Consider the following 15,648-nt stretch of genomic DNA (forward strand, 5'->3'; position numbering starts at 1 on the left):
CGGCAGCTTCGTGACAGCAGCTGCGGTGATGGTCGAGCCGGCGAGAAAAGTGGACGGAACGAGTTAAAGGCTAAAGGAGACGGCTGGGGAGGGGACCCCGGCCTGGGGTGCGCTCCATAGACCTTCAGCCTCCCGGCCTGGGGGACGGGACAGGATCCCTCACCTTACCTGCCCTCTTCCCCTCCAAAGGTACTTCTTCCCTCTTTCTTCACCCTCCCATCATCCCTGATGCCCCTCCCTTCATCCCGCCCCTCCTGTCCCCTTTTGAGTATTTCCATGCTTTAGGCTCCTCACCCATCCCTTCCTCAAGCACCCCATCCCACCTCATCATCCCTCCCTGCCCCTCATCCCTGAACTGCCCTGGGTCTCTCTGCTCTCCTCCATCCTCCTCCTCCTCCTCCTCCCTTTCCCTCACTCCTCCCCCGCCCCGTGGCCCCCTTCCCTGTGTGCCACCATGACCGTGATGGCTGGAGAAAACATGGACGAGACTTCGGCGCTCCCTGGCCACCCCCAGGATAGCTACCAGCCCGCTGCCCACGACGACCACGAGTGCTGCGAGCGGGTGGTGATAAACATTGCCGGACTGCGCTTTGAGACGCAGCTCAAGACTTTAGCCCAGTTCCCCAACACGCTGCTGGGCAACCCCAAGAAGCGCATGCGGTACTTTGACCCCTTGCGCAACGAGTACTTCTTCGACCGCAACCGGCCCAGCTTCGACGCCATCCTCTACTACTACCAGTCCGGGGGGCGGCTGCGCCGGCCGGTCAATGTCCCCCTGGACATGTTCTCTGAGGAGATCAAATTCTATGAGCTGGGTGAGGAGGCCATGGAGAAGTTCCGGGAGGACGAAGGGTTCATCAAAGATGAGGAGAGACCCTTGCCGGAGGGGGAGTACCAGCGCCAAGTGTGGCTCCTCTTTGAGTACCCAGAGAGCTCTGGGCCGGCAAGGGTTATTGCAATAGTCTCTGTCATGGTGATCCTCATCTCCATCGTGATCTTCTGCCTAGAGACATTACCTGAGCTTAAGGAGGACAAGGAGTACACAGTGCATCGCACTGACAACACCACCCAGGTCTACAAATCCAACATCTTCACAGATCCCTTCTTTGTTGTGGAGACCCTGTGCATCATCTGGTTCTCCTTCGAGCTGGTGGTGCGCTTCTTTGCTTGCCCCAGCAAGACCGATTTCTTCAAGAACATAATGAACTTCATTGACATTGTGGCCATCATCCCTTACTTCATCACCCTGGGCACCGAGATGGCCGAGCGGGAGGGGACTCAGAAAGGAGAGCAGGCCACCTCCTTGGCCATCCTGAGAGTCATCAGACTGGTAAGAGTCTTTCGAATCTTCAAACTCTCCCGGCACTCTAAGGGCCTCCAGATTTTGGGACAGACCCTCAAAGCAAGTATGAGAGAGCTAGGTTTACTAATCTTCTTCCTCTTCATTGGGGTGATTTTGTTCTCTAGTGCTGTATATTTTGCTGAGGCTGAAGAACCTGAGTCTCATTTCACAAGTATCCCTGATGCTTTCTGGTGGGCGGTGGTATCCATGACCACTGTGGGATATGGTGACATGTACCCTGTGACAATTGGAGGCAAAATCGTAGGCTCCTTGTGTGCCATCGCTGGTGTGCTGACAATTGCCCTGCCTGTACCTGTCATCGTGTCCAACTTCAACTACTTCTACCACCGAGAAACAGAAGGGGAAGAACAGGCTCAGTTGCTTCACGTTAGCTCCCCCAATTTAGCATCTGACAGTGATCTCAGTCGCCGCAGCTCCTCCACAATCAGCAAATCTGAGTACATGGAAATCGAAGAGGATATGAATAATAGCATAGACAATTTTAGAGAGGCTAATCTCAGAACTGGCAACTGCACTGTAGCCAACCAAAACTGCGTTAATAAAAGCAAGCTGCTGACTGATGTGTAAACAAAAAAAAAAAAAAACCCACCAAAAACCAAAATCCCCACTCACAGCTTGAAGACTTTAGTGACACAGTCACAGTTTGTAGATGCTTTACTGATAGTCTTTGAATGCTTTATTTACCTCGTAAATGCATTGTTGCATTGCGAATTTTTGCTCTGCGATAAAGAAACTTCCAGGATCCATGAAAGATAAAATTTTTGTTTATTTTCAAAAAAGCATTTTCCACCTGGCTATTGATAACCATTTGAACTAGTTTAGTTTTAAGCCGTATGACGTTAGACCTAAACTTTTCCTCTCCCATCGCCCTTTTTTTTTTTTTTTTTGGATAAAGTTAACTTAAAACTAAGCAAGACAGTTTTCAGAGCTATACAGCATATGCATGGATTCCAGTAAAAATATTCTGCAAAACACTGCACAGTTGCAAGAAAGTGCATCAGATAATAATAGTAAAAAAAGATTAGCCAAAACCCTTTGGCAAACATTTGCCGTGGCTTTTATGAAGGAGCGCAAACTTTTCCTTCCACCCCCTCTGTGAAGGATTCCACACTTCCAACCTACAGATCCACACAGCACCTTATTAAAAACGTACTTTAGCTTGGTCTCTTTTGCTGTCCGTAGGAGAACTATTCTGAAAGGAAAATAACAAGCGAAACTGAAGACAAAACATCTGCAGTGCTGCTAAGTTCTCTTACATGCAGATGGTAAAACCACACTTTTCTTTTTCCCCCCACCCTGTTTGGAACTGGATACAAAACTTTAAGCCCCTCTGTTGCAAGATAGCACAATGGAGTTTAATATAAGCATGTTTGAATTTGATACTATTTATTTTATAATCGCATGCTTGAAACGTTACCTCAGACAATAGCGGATAAGCTTTCGTTTGAACTGAATCTTCTAAAAATAGGTCCTTTATCTCTCTTTTTTCTTTTCTTTTTTTTTTTTCTTTTTCCTTTTTGATTTGCATTCACCAGAAGTGCACTCCTTAATTTATTAAATCGTTGACTAGTAATTTAAAGTACTGTATTTAAGTGCGTATGTTAGTCAAATGGGAACAATAACTTTTGGAGATCAAAGCATGTTCGAATATTCAGCATTATGGCCTATTTGATTAAAATGTAACTTGAACTAATTAATGCATGACTTCAATGATAATGATAATAATAATAATAACAACAATAATGATAAGAATAAAAATAAAAAAAAAATGTGCTTGATAGACTGAGGGCCTGAATGAACTGATTAGAGAAACCTGATTGTTTTCCTGCATTGCTCAGGGAAATGTGTTGGCTTTTGTCCAGGCGTTGTCAGAAAGGGACATATCCCATCCCTTAAAGGGAAAGCTATATGGAAAATTAAGAAGTCCAGTTATATATAGCAACACCTAAAACCTAGTATCCTTTATAGCTGAAAGGTGCAGATGCATGCTTTTTGGTGCATTCTCAGAATGTAAATGAAACTTATCTATTATATGCATCCAAATTGCAGCAGCTGGTTTCTTTTGCAGTCATCAGTTGAGACTTTTTTGTATTCCCCTAAAACTCGCTGAAGAGACTCAACAGATTGATTTAGATAGTTGCACAGTGCCTTTATCTTACATCCCCTAAATTGCTGAAAGTGCCTCCAGGAACTGAGCTGATCAGAGATGTTGAAGGAAAGGGCAAGGTGTAGGCACACTGTCAGAGGTGTTCTGTACTGTCCCCTGGCACAGCACAGGAGGGGGTAGAGAGAGAAGGACCGAGTGTGAGTGAGAGGGACGCAGAAGAGGTGGGCAGAGACCACCAGTGCCCGTGGGATACCTTCCTTCCCCAGCCAATCTCATGCTGCAGGGCTCAGCATCTGCTTTTGCCAAGTAACTCACAGTTGTGTTTGTGCAAGGCTTCAGGTTTCCCTTGGTTGTTTATAGCTATCATTGTATCTGCCCTTCCTTTCCCTGAGATGGCTTTTTGGCAGCCTGTCCCTTCATGGCAGGACGCAGGAGGAATTAGAGACCAGCATGAGTTACGGCATCACCCAGTCAGGCAACCAGACTGGAGGACTGTGCTTTTCTTTCCCGTACATTTCCCAGGTGGGTGGGTGGGAAAGGCTTTCCAGTGCCCTCCCATCCCTGTCTCCTCTCCTCCTCTATCCCCTTTTGGCAGACTGTCAGATCTTAAATCCCATCACCGATCATTTGAGCCATATTCTTCTTTCTGGTCCCTATTCTTACTCCCACCATCATCTGGTGAAGGAAGCAATGCTAGGAGAAGGTATCTTCTGCAATATGCCAGCCTTGACTGCTAGGCCCTGGAAGATAATAACCTTTGATCTGAACTAATGTAGGCACTAATCTTTATTTTTTAAATGGACAAAGTTGAGGATCTTCGTTCTGCACTTAGCATGTGGCCAACTGCTGTTGAACACTTCTCCTTCCACATTGTACAGATCCTTTCTTCCCCTGTCTTTCTGATATATGTACATATGTGTATAAATATATATATATATATGTATGTCTGCTCCTGTGTGTGTCACATACACATGCAGACACATGTATATATAAAATCAAGGCACTTAGAGTTAAAAAACAACCCTAACTCTGCAGTTACGCACAAGCTTGACCTGCCAGGTTTCCAGAAAGACTTGGCTTTATTTCTCACTGTGTGACTTCTGTCAGTCTTAGAGATGAGAAAGCAATTAAGAACTGAGGGAGCTCTAACTCCTGCAAGAAATGCAGAGCATCAGATACAACAGGGCATTACATCCTCTAGGCAGATGTTGTAAAGCTTCTTTCCTGTCCCCTGCTCACACCCCTGCCCATTGTACACCTCTCTCCCCATTAAATTTTAGTGGTCCTGATCTTCCCAAACTCTTGAATTCTAGGGTATGACTTCTGATGTCAAAATGGACTTGAATGCTGCACTCAGCTTATAAAACCACCAACTAAACTAAACAGCAATAATCATTTCAGTGCTACGGGACCGACGATCAGAAAGATGCATTTGGGACGTGAGGCCTCACTTTGGTAACTTCTAACCCCAGCTGGGTATTGCACACCTTAGTTTAATGTGCAGAGTGATAATCATTCTGCATATGTGCAGAGAAAAGTGCTGCATGCAGCAATTCCTTTTTTGTCAGGAGACCAGGACGGGTCTTCAGGGCCCAGGGTGGTTTGGGGAGCCCGAATGCTGCTTTGTCCATTTATAGCTCACTGCAAAGGATCTCAATACATATGGAGTACAGGAATTAACCTCATGTAGCATAGGCATGCATTTTCAACAAGTTTGACACACAAAAAAATACCACCACCAACAAAAAAAGGCTCTTACTCCCTATACACAGGAGTGCTGAAATGTCTTTGTGGGCCTGAAGGTGCACTTAAAAAACTGCCTGTTCTTACCACTAAGCATCTTTCTTTCTTTCTTTCTTTCTTTTTCCCTTTTTCCTCTCTTTTTTTCTTCCTCTTTTGGCCCTTACATTTCTTTTTTGCCACACATGGACTCTATGGGGTTGTTTATGTAGTTGGAAGAGGACTGGAAATGAGCTGAGGGCCAGTTTATTAGTGCTTCTCTGAAAGAGTCAAGAGAATTCACTTGGTAGGGAGAATTCTTCTGGTGGGGACCTCCCAGAAGCAATGCCTGTGTTAAGCCAGACAGAGAAACCAGTAGATATGGCAGTCTTAGCTGGACTGTAGTTTGGTGAGGGAAAGCAGCTATTCCATCATAAGGAATCACTACACAAGCCTCCTTCCCCAGCCACTGCTCCCTGCCTCTCTTGTGCTTCTCTGCTGCCTCCAAAGAGCTTTTCCTTCATCCACTTGGTGAAGGGGATGAGGGAACTTACCTGGCAGGAGCAAGGCTCCAGTGCACTGCAGTGCAGAGGCAGGAATCCAGTAGGCTGGAATCACTGCCAGAATTCCCCATCTGGTCCTACCTTACTTAGCTCCAGAGCACTAAGGAACAGGCAGAGGAGAGTGAAAATGAAAGACTCTGTACCCCATTCCTTCACAGAACCGAGGGGTTGCTGCCAGACTGCCAAGAACTCAAACCCTCTGTGTGGCAGCTCCAGCACAGACAATGAACTGGATTTATTTGCCCTTATGAGGAAGTTAGCGTGCAGTAAGCCAGGGTGTGAGTTCCCAGCATCCCAGCAAAACCATGCAGATTCCCTGCATGGAGCCTCCCAAGCCTCATCTCCACTGGGGACTTCAGGAAAGCCAATCCGAATCGATGAAAGGTGTGCATTCAAAGTAGATTTGTTAAACCGCTTTAAAGCCCAGCATGGACATTCTGTTGCAGCATTAAAGCAACCTTAATCTGATTTGGAGTCATTCTTTTTGAAGGAAAGTAACCTGAATTGAATTAAGGCTGCTTTAATTCCGAACACAATGGGGCTTAATGCAGTTTACCTCATCTGCCTCACAAGTTCATTCAGACAGATAAGCCTTTAGTAATCATTAGATGTACTGGAACTGACCCTGCTTGGCAGGGGGTGGCTGGGCAGAGTGTGCCCACGTGCAACAAAACTCTTTAGTACATGAGTGCTGGAAATTCACATCCTGGCTTACCGAGGGGATAACATGTTGATCCCGGCAAGGGTTCTGGTGATTTCCTTCCTTTGTTCCTGGTTTACTCGTTTGTAGGTGTGAGGAGGGTCAATGCTGACAATGATCGCGGCCCAAGGGAATTAATTTCCACTTACAAAATCTCTTCACTGCACTCGTGCTAAACCTGATTTACTGTTGATCCTGTGGACAAGCACTTGAAAGACAGTGCGAAGCACCAGAGACAGGGCAAAATTCAGCAAATGTCCTCTCGTTTGCAGCAGTGATTTTTGCCCTTCTTAGCAAATCACTCGTTAGAGGCTGCATTGGTCGAAATCAACAATTGATTGAGCAGTGGCAACTTTTATTGACAGGTTTTGTTGTTTGGCTTTTTTTTTTTAAATTAAAGGACAATTGTTTTAAATAGGCAGAAGTACAGAAAGTTAGTTTCTGTTAGGAGAGAGCTGAAGCCCAAGAGTAACCTCTTTATTTCTAAGCATGAGGAACTGAGGGTGTTTCACTTTTCCATAGTTCACACTGGAACGGTGCAGTTTCTTGTATGCTCAAATATTAAACAAAACACAATGAACAGTAGGAGAGGAACATCTGAAATTAATTCGAAAAAGGTGGAAAATTGTATTTTAGAACAAAACCTTCTGCATACATGTGCAATCTATGGAGAGAATATATTCCTTCCCAAATATTAGCTGGATAACTCTTACTGGAGGGGTGCCATTCTGGATTAATCTTTTCCCCTAACATGAAGAAGAGGGAGGTACTGCAGCTTTTCCAGGAATGGTCTGATCCTGTAGGCTTCCAGCAGCCTGATGCTAATGATATTCACAGTAATTTCAGACCCACATGGATGTGGAACCAGCTCCAAGGTGTGATTTACCCTCCGTGGCCACAGAGCTGGACAGAACTGGAAAGCTGTGCTTGCAATTGCACAACATGGCAAGTTTGTTCCAGACTTGCCCATTGCAAGTCTGAAACAGGCTTCTTTCCTGAGATGCTTTGACCAGGGACCTGCACTTCAATTTTTATTGGACTTTAGAAGGCTTTCTTTTTTTTTTTTCTGTTTTCCGTTGTTCTGGCTTTACTTAATCGGGTGTAGGGAATTTATTTTTCCTGAAATGCTTATCAAATATTCTTAAAGGTGTCAGTATTTGTATCTGCAAAAAATGAAACTTCAGGGTGTTCTACTGTTTCACTCAGTACAGGTGAACTTGCCACCGGTGAGGTCAACAATTTATGCTGTCAAGGCATAGCATGCTTTGATATTTTCAAAGGAAATAAAATGAAACTGAGGTCTTAACTGAAATTTGTCTCAAAGTTTCTGTTAATATTTGTATAATTCTGTATATTTCACCTGTTCACAGGCTCTAGCAAATGTCACTATAAGTTACAAAAAAAAAAAAAATCATCTTCCATTTCTAGTTTCTACAATAAAATGAAGACGCTGCATTCAGTTCCTTTAGGTGCATCAGTCTTTGATCCATGTTATTGTTTCAGTGACATTTCTATAAATGTAATTGGGATCAAATGTATATTTTACTTTTGTACAAAAGTAAAAATGATATTTTTATGACTAAATTCAGCAAACCCTTACCTATAACCTACTAAGATGAAATCTTTTTTTTTTTTCCTTTCCTTTACATGTAAAACATTGTTTTTGCAGTATGTCGGTTTGAAATGAATAAATAACAGCTGTCAATGGAACTGTAAATGGCCTCTCAGACATACCTCTGACTTTAAAGATCAAATATTGCCGATGTGATATATATAAACTGAATAGTCTCCATATGAAAGTGCACCATCAGGGCAACAAACCATTTAAGCTGACACAGCTGTACTTATTTCCACCATTTACAAATCGCTTATACTTTGGTCAAGTATGTACTTCATTGTCACATTACAGCTCATTTTACTTCCAGTAGTGAAATTGTTTGACTTACCATTTTTAGAACATCTGATGTTATGAGTTCTCCAACTATTTGAAATGCATAGTTTTCATCTATGCAGTTTTACCTGCTTCTGTACTCGTTCATCTGTTCATACTTGGCATCAATTAAAGATAATTTTTAAGGATCTTACCCAGGTTTATTCTGTCTGGTTATTTTCTGGAGTCTGGTTTCTCTGCTGTCACTATTGGCCAGTTCCATCTGAAATGAATGGTTGGTTTATTAATGGTTTTCTCATTGAATGGTATGAGAAGTGGCAAAGTAGTGAGTGGGAAATGGGGCTGTGGGTTTTGAGAGTCTTGTAAGTGTGAACTCAACCTTTACAGTGCAATTAATCCAAAGGTTTGGCTTCCATAGGCTTTGGATCTAGCCTTGAGTGAGTAACATTCTGGGGCCAAACTGTGCTGCCTTCACTGCTGAGACATCACTCAGTTCCACCAAAAAAAGTAGAAGTAAGATTAAACCTCCTGACTGTGAACACTGCGTTCTCCAAAGGCTTGTGGGTATCAATCACTGTTTGTAGCATTATCATCTAAGTGCAGATGAAATCAGGTTTCAAACAGCTGTGAGACTGATCATGGGGTTTGGTTTGGGTTGGGTTGAATGTCAGCAAGTCAAATGGACTTTGTCTTGTTTTCTTTTGAAAGTTGGTTTTTCAAGGTGTGTTTTGTGCAAACTGGTCTGATACAGCCACGTGTGCCGTGTCTCAGTGTTGTGTCATGTACAAAGAGGGCAGTGAGATGAATGCTAATTATTTTCTGCCAAAGCTGTTGTGTGTTGGGAGTCCATCTACAGGGGCTGGCAGGTCTTTCTGTGGGTAGGTGCAGTTTGTAACAGTGGGATGAATGCTGATTCACATATGCGTGAAATGAAGTGAAAATACCCTGACCTCTACATGAGGCAGAACATTTTATGTGGCCTGTAATGTGATTTAATTTACTTACTTGTTTCGCTTTCTTGGTCGAGAAAACCTTCCATCAATGAAATCCTCATTCATCAGTAGCTTCAAGCATTTAGTTGGTCTGATTGAATATCACTTAGGGATTGTCAAAAATTGGTTTGTTGAGCTGTCAGTGGGGATTTGTAGTTGTCGGTTTTAAATGGGTCTAGTCCAAGACATTTGTCTGTTAGCTGCTCTGTGGTGGTGGTCTTAATTCACTGAGGTACTCGTGTCCATGCCTCACTTCAAGGGTGTGATCACTGTCATTGAGTTTGGTTGGCTCTAGGTGTGTCTAAAGTCTCATTGCTTCATCCTTTTCTCTCTCTTGTGTAGAAGAAAAGCTTGTTAATCATCTCTATGTAGGAATCTTCTCCCATTTGTTCAAGCTCCTGTTGTATTGTTTAGATCAGATTGCAATGTTGCTGCATAACCTGTTTCCCTGAGCCTTCAATTCACTTGCTGTATAACCTATCCCTGTATCTCTCTACTATTTTTCTCCCACTGTGGCCACACTTAATCTTGTGAAATACTGACCCCAGAGCCTTCACTGCTGGGTTCCTGCATGGTCTGTCTCACCATACATGGATCTAGATTAAAAGCTCCTTTTCCTTAGGACTGGAAATAAAATTCTTGTATCACAATCAGGTTTTTTTGGAAGAAAGACCTTGCCTGTTTTTATCTGTGCTGCCTCCTCAGCGTGGAAAGTGCTCCCACTAGGTTCTTTTGGCCATGATGCTGCCAGGATGGTATCTCATCCTGTGTCATTCCTCATCTTTCCCACAGTCTGTGCAGTCATCACTTTCTGGGATGTGGTCAGTTTTGTTAAGTGGAGGTTTTCAGGCAAAACTTTGTGCATTCAGGCCCAGGTTCCAGGACATGGGGTTTGCCCTCTAAAATGATTCCATCAAAAAAAAAAAAAAAATCAGCATTGTGTATTGGGTTAGTTGAGTCTCTAAGTTATTCCTTACTTAATCTCAGAAGCAAATGTGTGGGTTTTCCCCCCCCAAAATGCAAATCCTCCCATGCTATATTTTATATTTCATCAATTACAAAAATGTTACACATTGAGTCCTTCCTTTGGTTACACCAGGCCACCTCCTTGTCTTGTAGGTTTTCTCTGAAGCATCCTACACTGAGGCAAAGATTGTGGCTCTGCAGGTGTAGCTTAGATAACAGACATGATGATCCTTGGAAAAGGCTCCTCTTTCTTCTTCAACTGCTCTGACACTTGGGTTATAAGGGGAGCAATAATTCAGCAGACTGTCAACACAGAGAGATACAGTCCAGTCAGTAACAAGGTGCTATTTTTATATGTTACCTTCTTGATGGATTATAGATGATTTCAAAATAAATTTGATTTACCTAAAAGTTAGTCTTGGAAGTCACTCAGCTTGCATGTACTGTTTGATTGATGGATATGAAATAACTGCTTTATGGAAACCTAGGAATCTCAGGTGTGAATATGTACTCCCTTGCCATGCAGGCACAGGGTATTTCTACCTCAATGAATGAGAATCCTGATACTCCAAAGCACAAAATGGATCTTAACCTCTGCTGGCAAAAATAAACTTTTGCAAAGGTACACTCTTAGCCACTGTTAAAGTTTTATCCATCCTCTGAAGCATCTGGAGCAGGTGCCTTCAGGGCTCACAGTTTAAGTCAGATGGTCTGACTGCCAAAGAAAATCAGACCATCTGATTCAGTGCTGTCCCCAAGAGCAGCTGCTATGAACTGCCACAGCCAAACTCTGCAAATATGTGCTCCTGGAGTAAGCCAGAGCCCACAGAAGTGAATAGGATTGTATCTTTTTCCTTCAGAAGGTTGTAGAGAGATCATGATTTCATGCTCCTTTTCAGTCTGCTAAGAAAAGAAGAAGAGAAACATTCTGTACTTGAGGCTTCTAACAGGTACTTTTAGAGTTGTACTGTATCCCATGGTTGGTCTTGCTATAAAAAATGCTCACTTCACAGAGGGTTGAGATTCAGCGTTGGAAAATCAAAGAAGCTTTAATTAGCACAACAATACTTCAATCCACTCGGCTTCTCTAAGAGCTTCCTAAAATACCTCACATTTTATTCCAATGAGAAGACAATTATGACTCTAGAATAGAAACCTTTTACAGCTAGAAGATGAAAATGTAATTGTAGATGGTATATTTGGTGACCTCCTCTTGCTAGGTAGGAACAGTAGCACATTTGGCTTTTGAGCATGGGAGCACTGACTGTGAGAGAGAGAGCTGCATAAAAAAGGCTGGTTGATCCTTAGAAGGAGGACAGGTCAAGGACAAACGTGTTTTATGGGTCACCATTCCCATGCTGCAGGCCCACCCGTGGTTAGTTTCCCTGCTGTGGGAAATCCAGGTGCAGTGGGATTAAAGTGGCTTTAGAGTCCCACAGTCCCCCATCCATGCAACCCACAGTCACAGCAGAAGATTTAAACATCTTTGGTGGGTACAAATGATAAGAGGGCTTGACAATTCCAAGGTACTTGCATCTGTGGGGAGTTTCCTTCGGCATTTCAGTCCCTGATGTAAGAAATATCTCATGTTTCTCATCTTGGTGGGTACAGTCACGTTCAATGGGGAAAGAAGTGGCTGAGCCCACAGTTACACTCCAGGGTGGTGCACACATCCACATCCAGGGAGTCACATCCTACTTTTACAGTAAAGCTGTTTCTGTTTGGCAAGGAATACATCAAGCCCATAGCTCAATATAAGGCTGAACTTTGTTATGAATAATTCAGTGGTGAGCAAGAAAGAAAAAGAAAAAAACAGCCATCCAAAAGCCTAGCTTTCCAGACAAACCATGGAAAGATTGTCCGAGTACTTTTCCATGAATACTGAGAACACAATATAGATTCGAAATATTTTTTCAGGTTGGGAAAAAAAAAGTTTTTAATTTATTGAATGTTTAGCTCACTGCTGCCTAGCCATTCTGAACACATACTTACATGCAAAGTTCTGCACTAAATTCCGAATGAAGGACCTTCTAGATTCTCATGGCATTTTGTTCTTTACACATTCTGCATTGATGGTGAGAACTCACACTGCCAACAGGGTCCTGCCTTCAAGCGGAATCACTCACTCATGGTAGGTGTTTAGATGTGTTTTCCTTTCTTCTTTGAGGCTTCCACTCTTTTTTCAGTGTGCACTATTCCTCTTCAGCTGAAAAAAAAAAAGCCAATCTCAATTTACAGGGGAGGTACCTTTCCTTTGGTTCCTTTTCTAGCTATCCAAACATTGTGATGAACCTGGATTGCTGAACTTTGACTGTTGCCATGGCTTTTGATGCAAATAAATCACTTGCAAATGTTCCTGAAGTACTCATGGATACACTTATTTCCCTCAAGCCTGATACAGGCAGCTTCAATTAGTGTCACTAAGTTTGTTTTTTTCAGTTGCAAACTTTTTTCTGTAGGAATCAGAAAAGATAAAAGCGTAAATGAATGTTTCCAAAAATGTACTTTGGGTGGTTTCCTCCCAAAGAGAGGGAATTTTTTTTTTTTTTTTGCTTAAATTGAGGTATCTTGGCATTAATTATTTGGGAAAGAATAAAAAAAAAAACCCCACCATTAAAAAAGATCTCTGTTACTTGGTATACATACCTTTGTTATGATTATTTGGATGATAAAAATGGCTGGCGTTCCAAGGGAAGAGCATTCACTGCTAATGGGGCTTTAATGTAAACTTTTGTGATACTTAATATTTAAACCCTGAGGAGAGTGAGACATGAGTATTGCAGGAGCTGCTGCTGGGTGTGAACAGCGACCACGTGGTGTTAAAGGGCAGTGTCTCTGCAGCATGGTGACTCTGCAGTTCTGCAGGAATAGCCACAAGTGGTCATTGGAGTGTAGGGATGCAGCTGGAACTGAGTGTTACCCATGGAGATGAGACCCTAAAGTCACCCTGGGTCATTGCTTCAGTGAGGAATGGCTCAACGAAAGAATGGATTGACTTTAAGGCTCCAAATAGCAAATGAGAAATCTTTATGCCTGTGAGGAAAACACTGATCTGATATACACTTGTTTGTCCTGAACAAATTTGTGCAGTAAATCATGATGGACTAACCTCTTCCCATGGACTTCCGACCACATTGGCTTCTGGCCTTTGGGCTCCTTAACGTATGGCACCTTTTTCCTTTATGCTTTTGTGTATCCTCCTGTGTTTGAGACAAAGAAGTGTCATGAGCCAGAGCACTGCCATGTTTTATGTGTTGTGGCTACTCTGTCAGAAACACTGTTGTGTGAAATTTTTTGCTGAATGCTCCAGCAAGTCTCTGTGTTTGGTGTGGAGACTGTGAAGCCACTGATTCAGTCCTCCTGGGATACTGTTGACTTGCTCTCCAGCATGGCAGTAAGGGGCATCTTGTCAATACTTGGGATAAGGAATGCAGTAAGATCTTGGTGTCATTATGAACTGTGAGGCCTTCCTGGTGTCTGGGCAGAACTGGAGTTCTGCTGTGGTCTGCTTTGGCTCTGTGTCTGTTTGCCCTGTGAGTATTGCCTGTGCTGTTCTCATCCCTTGGTAGCAATCCAGCGTGCTGTTGAAGAGCAGCGTGTTTTGTCTCGGGAGTAGCTGCGTCTCAAAAATGGGAAGGGAGCTTTGTATGTCAGTTCCTTAAATAAGTAAAGGGTTTGGGGACTGTTCAGGATGTGCTGTGTTAATATAGGGTATCAATCTACGTATCAGAGGATGCTAAACAGCAGCTGGAAACTCTGGTAGTCAATACCTTCAATTATTAATTAAAGGTAGCAAATGGAAGCTGGGTATCACTGCATAGTGTGGAGCCACTATTGCTAATGCATATTCAAAGCATGCATTCTGCCTGGCAGGACTGTGATTTACTTTTCCTGGTCTTCAAATGTCTGTGATCTCATCCATTTATGACACCTTAAAAAGGCTGCTAAAATCCACCAACACGGAGAGCAGCTCAGTCCTGCTTCAGAACAGATTAATATGTCCACACAATCCCACATCTTGGCTGGAACATTAGTGATGGGGAGACAGGTAGCAGAGTGGAGGAGTGTTGGTCTTTTCATTTCTGTGTTTCTCTTTGGAAATACTCATCAAGTTCTTACTCCTATGACTTGGGTTCCAAAAGGAATGTGAAGAACATGGGAATTGAGACCTCACTGCCAGCATCCTATGCAGCTCATTGCTCCTGTATAAAATGAAAAATGCCCTGGTGCAAGTCAACATAACTCATTTCTTCTGAATAACTAGCTGAGGGTCTTTCTTTCCTATTCATATCTGGCAAAGTTTTACTTAAATAAGGGCTTTTATTTGGCCAATAGGGAAGAATCCTGCCCATCAAGTTCCACTGTAATACAATAAGTAGGGAAAAAATCCCCTTCTTTTAAAGGAGAAACGTGTTAAAGTAACACCAAATGTATTTTTCTCTATTGGTGTTTTGTGACTCTGGACAGTGTTCTGTGATCACAGATGCTTAAGATAATAAAATTAAAAATTGGAGGCAATGAAATATATACATGAACATCCTTTATTTTGCCCATAGGTCTCAAAATCACGTTGCTGTTTTAGTGACAACTTAAATTCTTCTCTTTCACTCTGCATAGATTTGAATTTAACTTTGAACAGTTTATGAAAAACATGAGTGATAGCTGGAGAATTAATTTGATATTATCTAAGACACATAGAAAATGTCAGCTTTCGTGAGGACATCTACAGAGAAAGATAACTTGTTAATTCCTACTCTTCTCCGGAATTTTTTAACACTCCCCTGAAAAAGCTAGTGTAGCAGTATCAAAAAATATGATTTACTGTAGTGGAAGTTAGTGTGCTCCAGGCCTTATTTGCTTTTAAAAAAGAACCTAAAACATCCTATTGATTAATATTATCTGGAAGTGTAATAGAAAGAAGTAACTGTTTCTCTCACAGCAGATGTCTGCTGTGATACTTTAAATCTGCTTGTGTATCTTACTTTGCACAGGACATTGTTAAAAACGTATACCAGCATTTTTTTTCTACAAGCATAACCTACACGCACTTTGGAGGTGAAACTTCTCAAATGCAGTCTAAATTGTACTAAAACTTACACCCAGCTTCAGGACTTCTTACAGTCCATGGTGAAACACTGCTGAGCAGTGATGATGACAAAGGAATTAAACCAGCTGGATCTTTTCAGAGCATCATGGCTGGTAGGGTGTGACTTGATTCCTCTACATCTCACAGAAAGTTCTTAGATGCATCTCAAGGAATTTTTTGATTTGTTTCAGGGTGGGGGAGGAGCACAGAACCATAGAATCATAGAATGGCCTGCGTTTGAAGGGACTTTTAAAGATCATC

General features: G+C 42.6%; 1 protein-coding gene and 1 long non-coding RNA gene across 3 annotated transcripts; one reads left to right on the plus strand and one right to left on the minus strand.

Moving 5' to 3' along the window:
• The first annotated feature begins 346 nt into the window (after nucleotides 1-346).
• On the plus strand, nucleotides 347-8,536 carry KCNA1 (potassium voltage-gated channel subfamily A member 1). The gene has a single exon (XM_051770739.1). It carries the CDS (start codon nucleotides 455-457, stop codon nucleotides 1,928-1,930), a length of 1,476 nt encoding a protein of 491 aa, XP_051626699.1. The 5' UTR covers nucleotides 347-454; the 3' UTR covers nucleotides 1,931-8,536.
• Nucleotides 8,537-10,408: 1,872 nt separating this feature from the next.
• On the minus strand, nucleotides 10,409-14,157 carry LOC127462281 (uncharacterized). 2 transcript variants are annotated; one of them, XR_007900392.1, is made up of 4 exons: nucleotides 14,072-14,157; nucleotides 13,411-13,501; nucleotides 12,428-12,507; nucleotides 10,409-10,604 (listed from the first exon to the last, which is right to left on the minus strand). It is a non-coding gene; the product is annotated as an uncharacterized LOC127462281 (long non-coding RNA). The 2 variants fall into 2 exon arrangements; XR_007900391.1 differs by lacking the exon at nucleotides 10,409-10,604 and having other exon boundaries at nucleotides 12,263-12,507.
• Between the last annotated feature and the right edge of the window lie 1,491 nt (nucleotides 14,158-15,648).

This window comes from Manacus candei, unplaced genomic scaffold (genome assembly GCF_025592945.1).
Source record: "Manacus candei isolate 608988 ecotype Guabito, Panama unplaced genomic scaffold, ASM2559294v1 h1tg000124l, whole genome shotgun sequence".
Taxonomy (NCBI): Eukaryota; Metazoa; Chordata; class Aves; order Passeriformes; family Pipridae; genus Manacus; species Manacus candei.

Excerpts from the sequence above, each read along its gene's own strand:
- KCNA1 (XM_051770739.1), top strand. The coding sequence starts at position 455 with ATGACCGTGATGGCTGGAGAAAACATGGACGAGACTTCGGCGCTCCCT.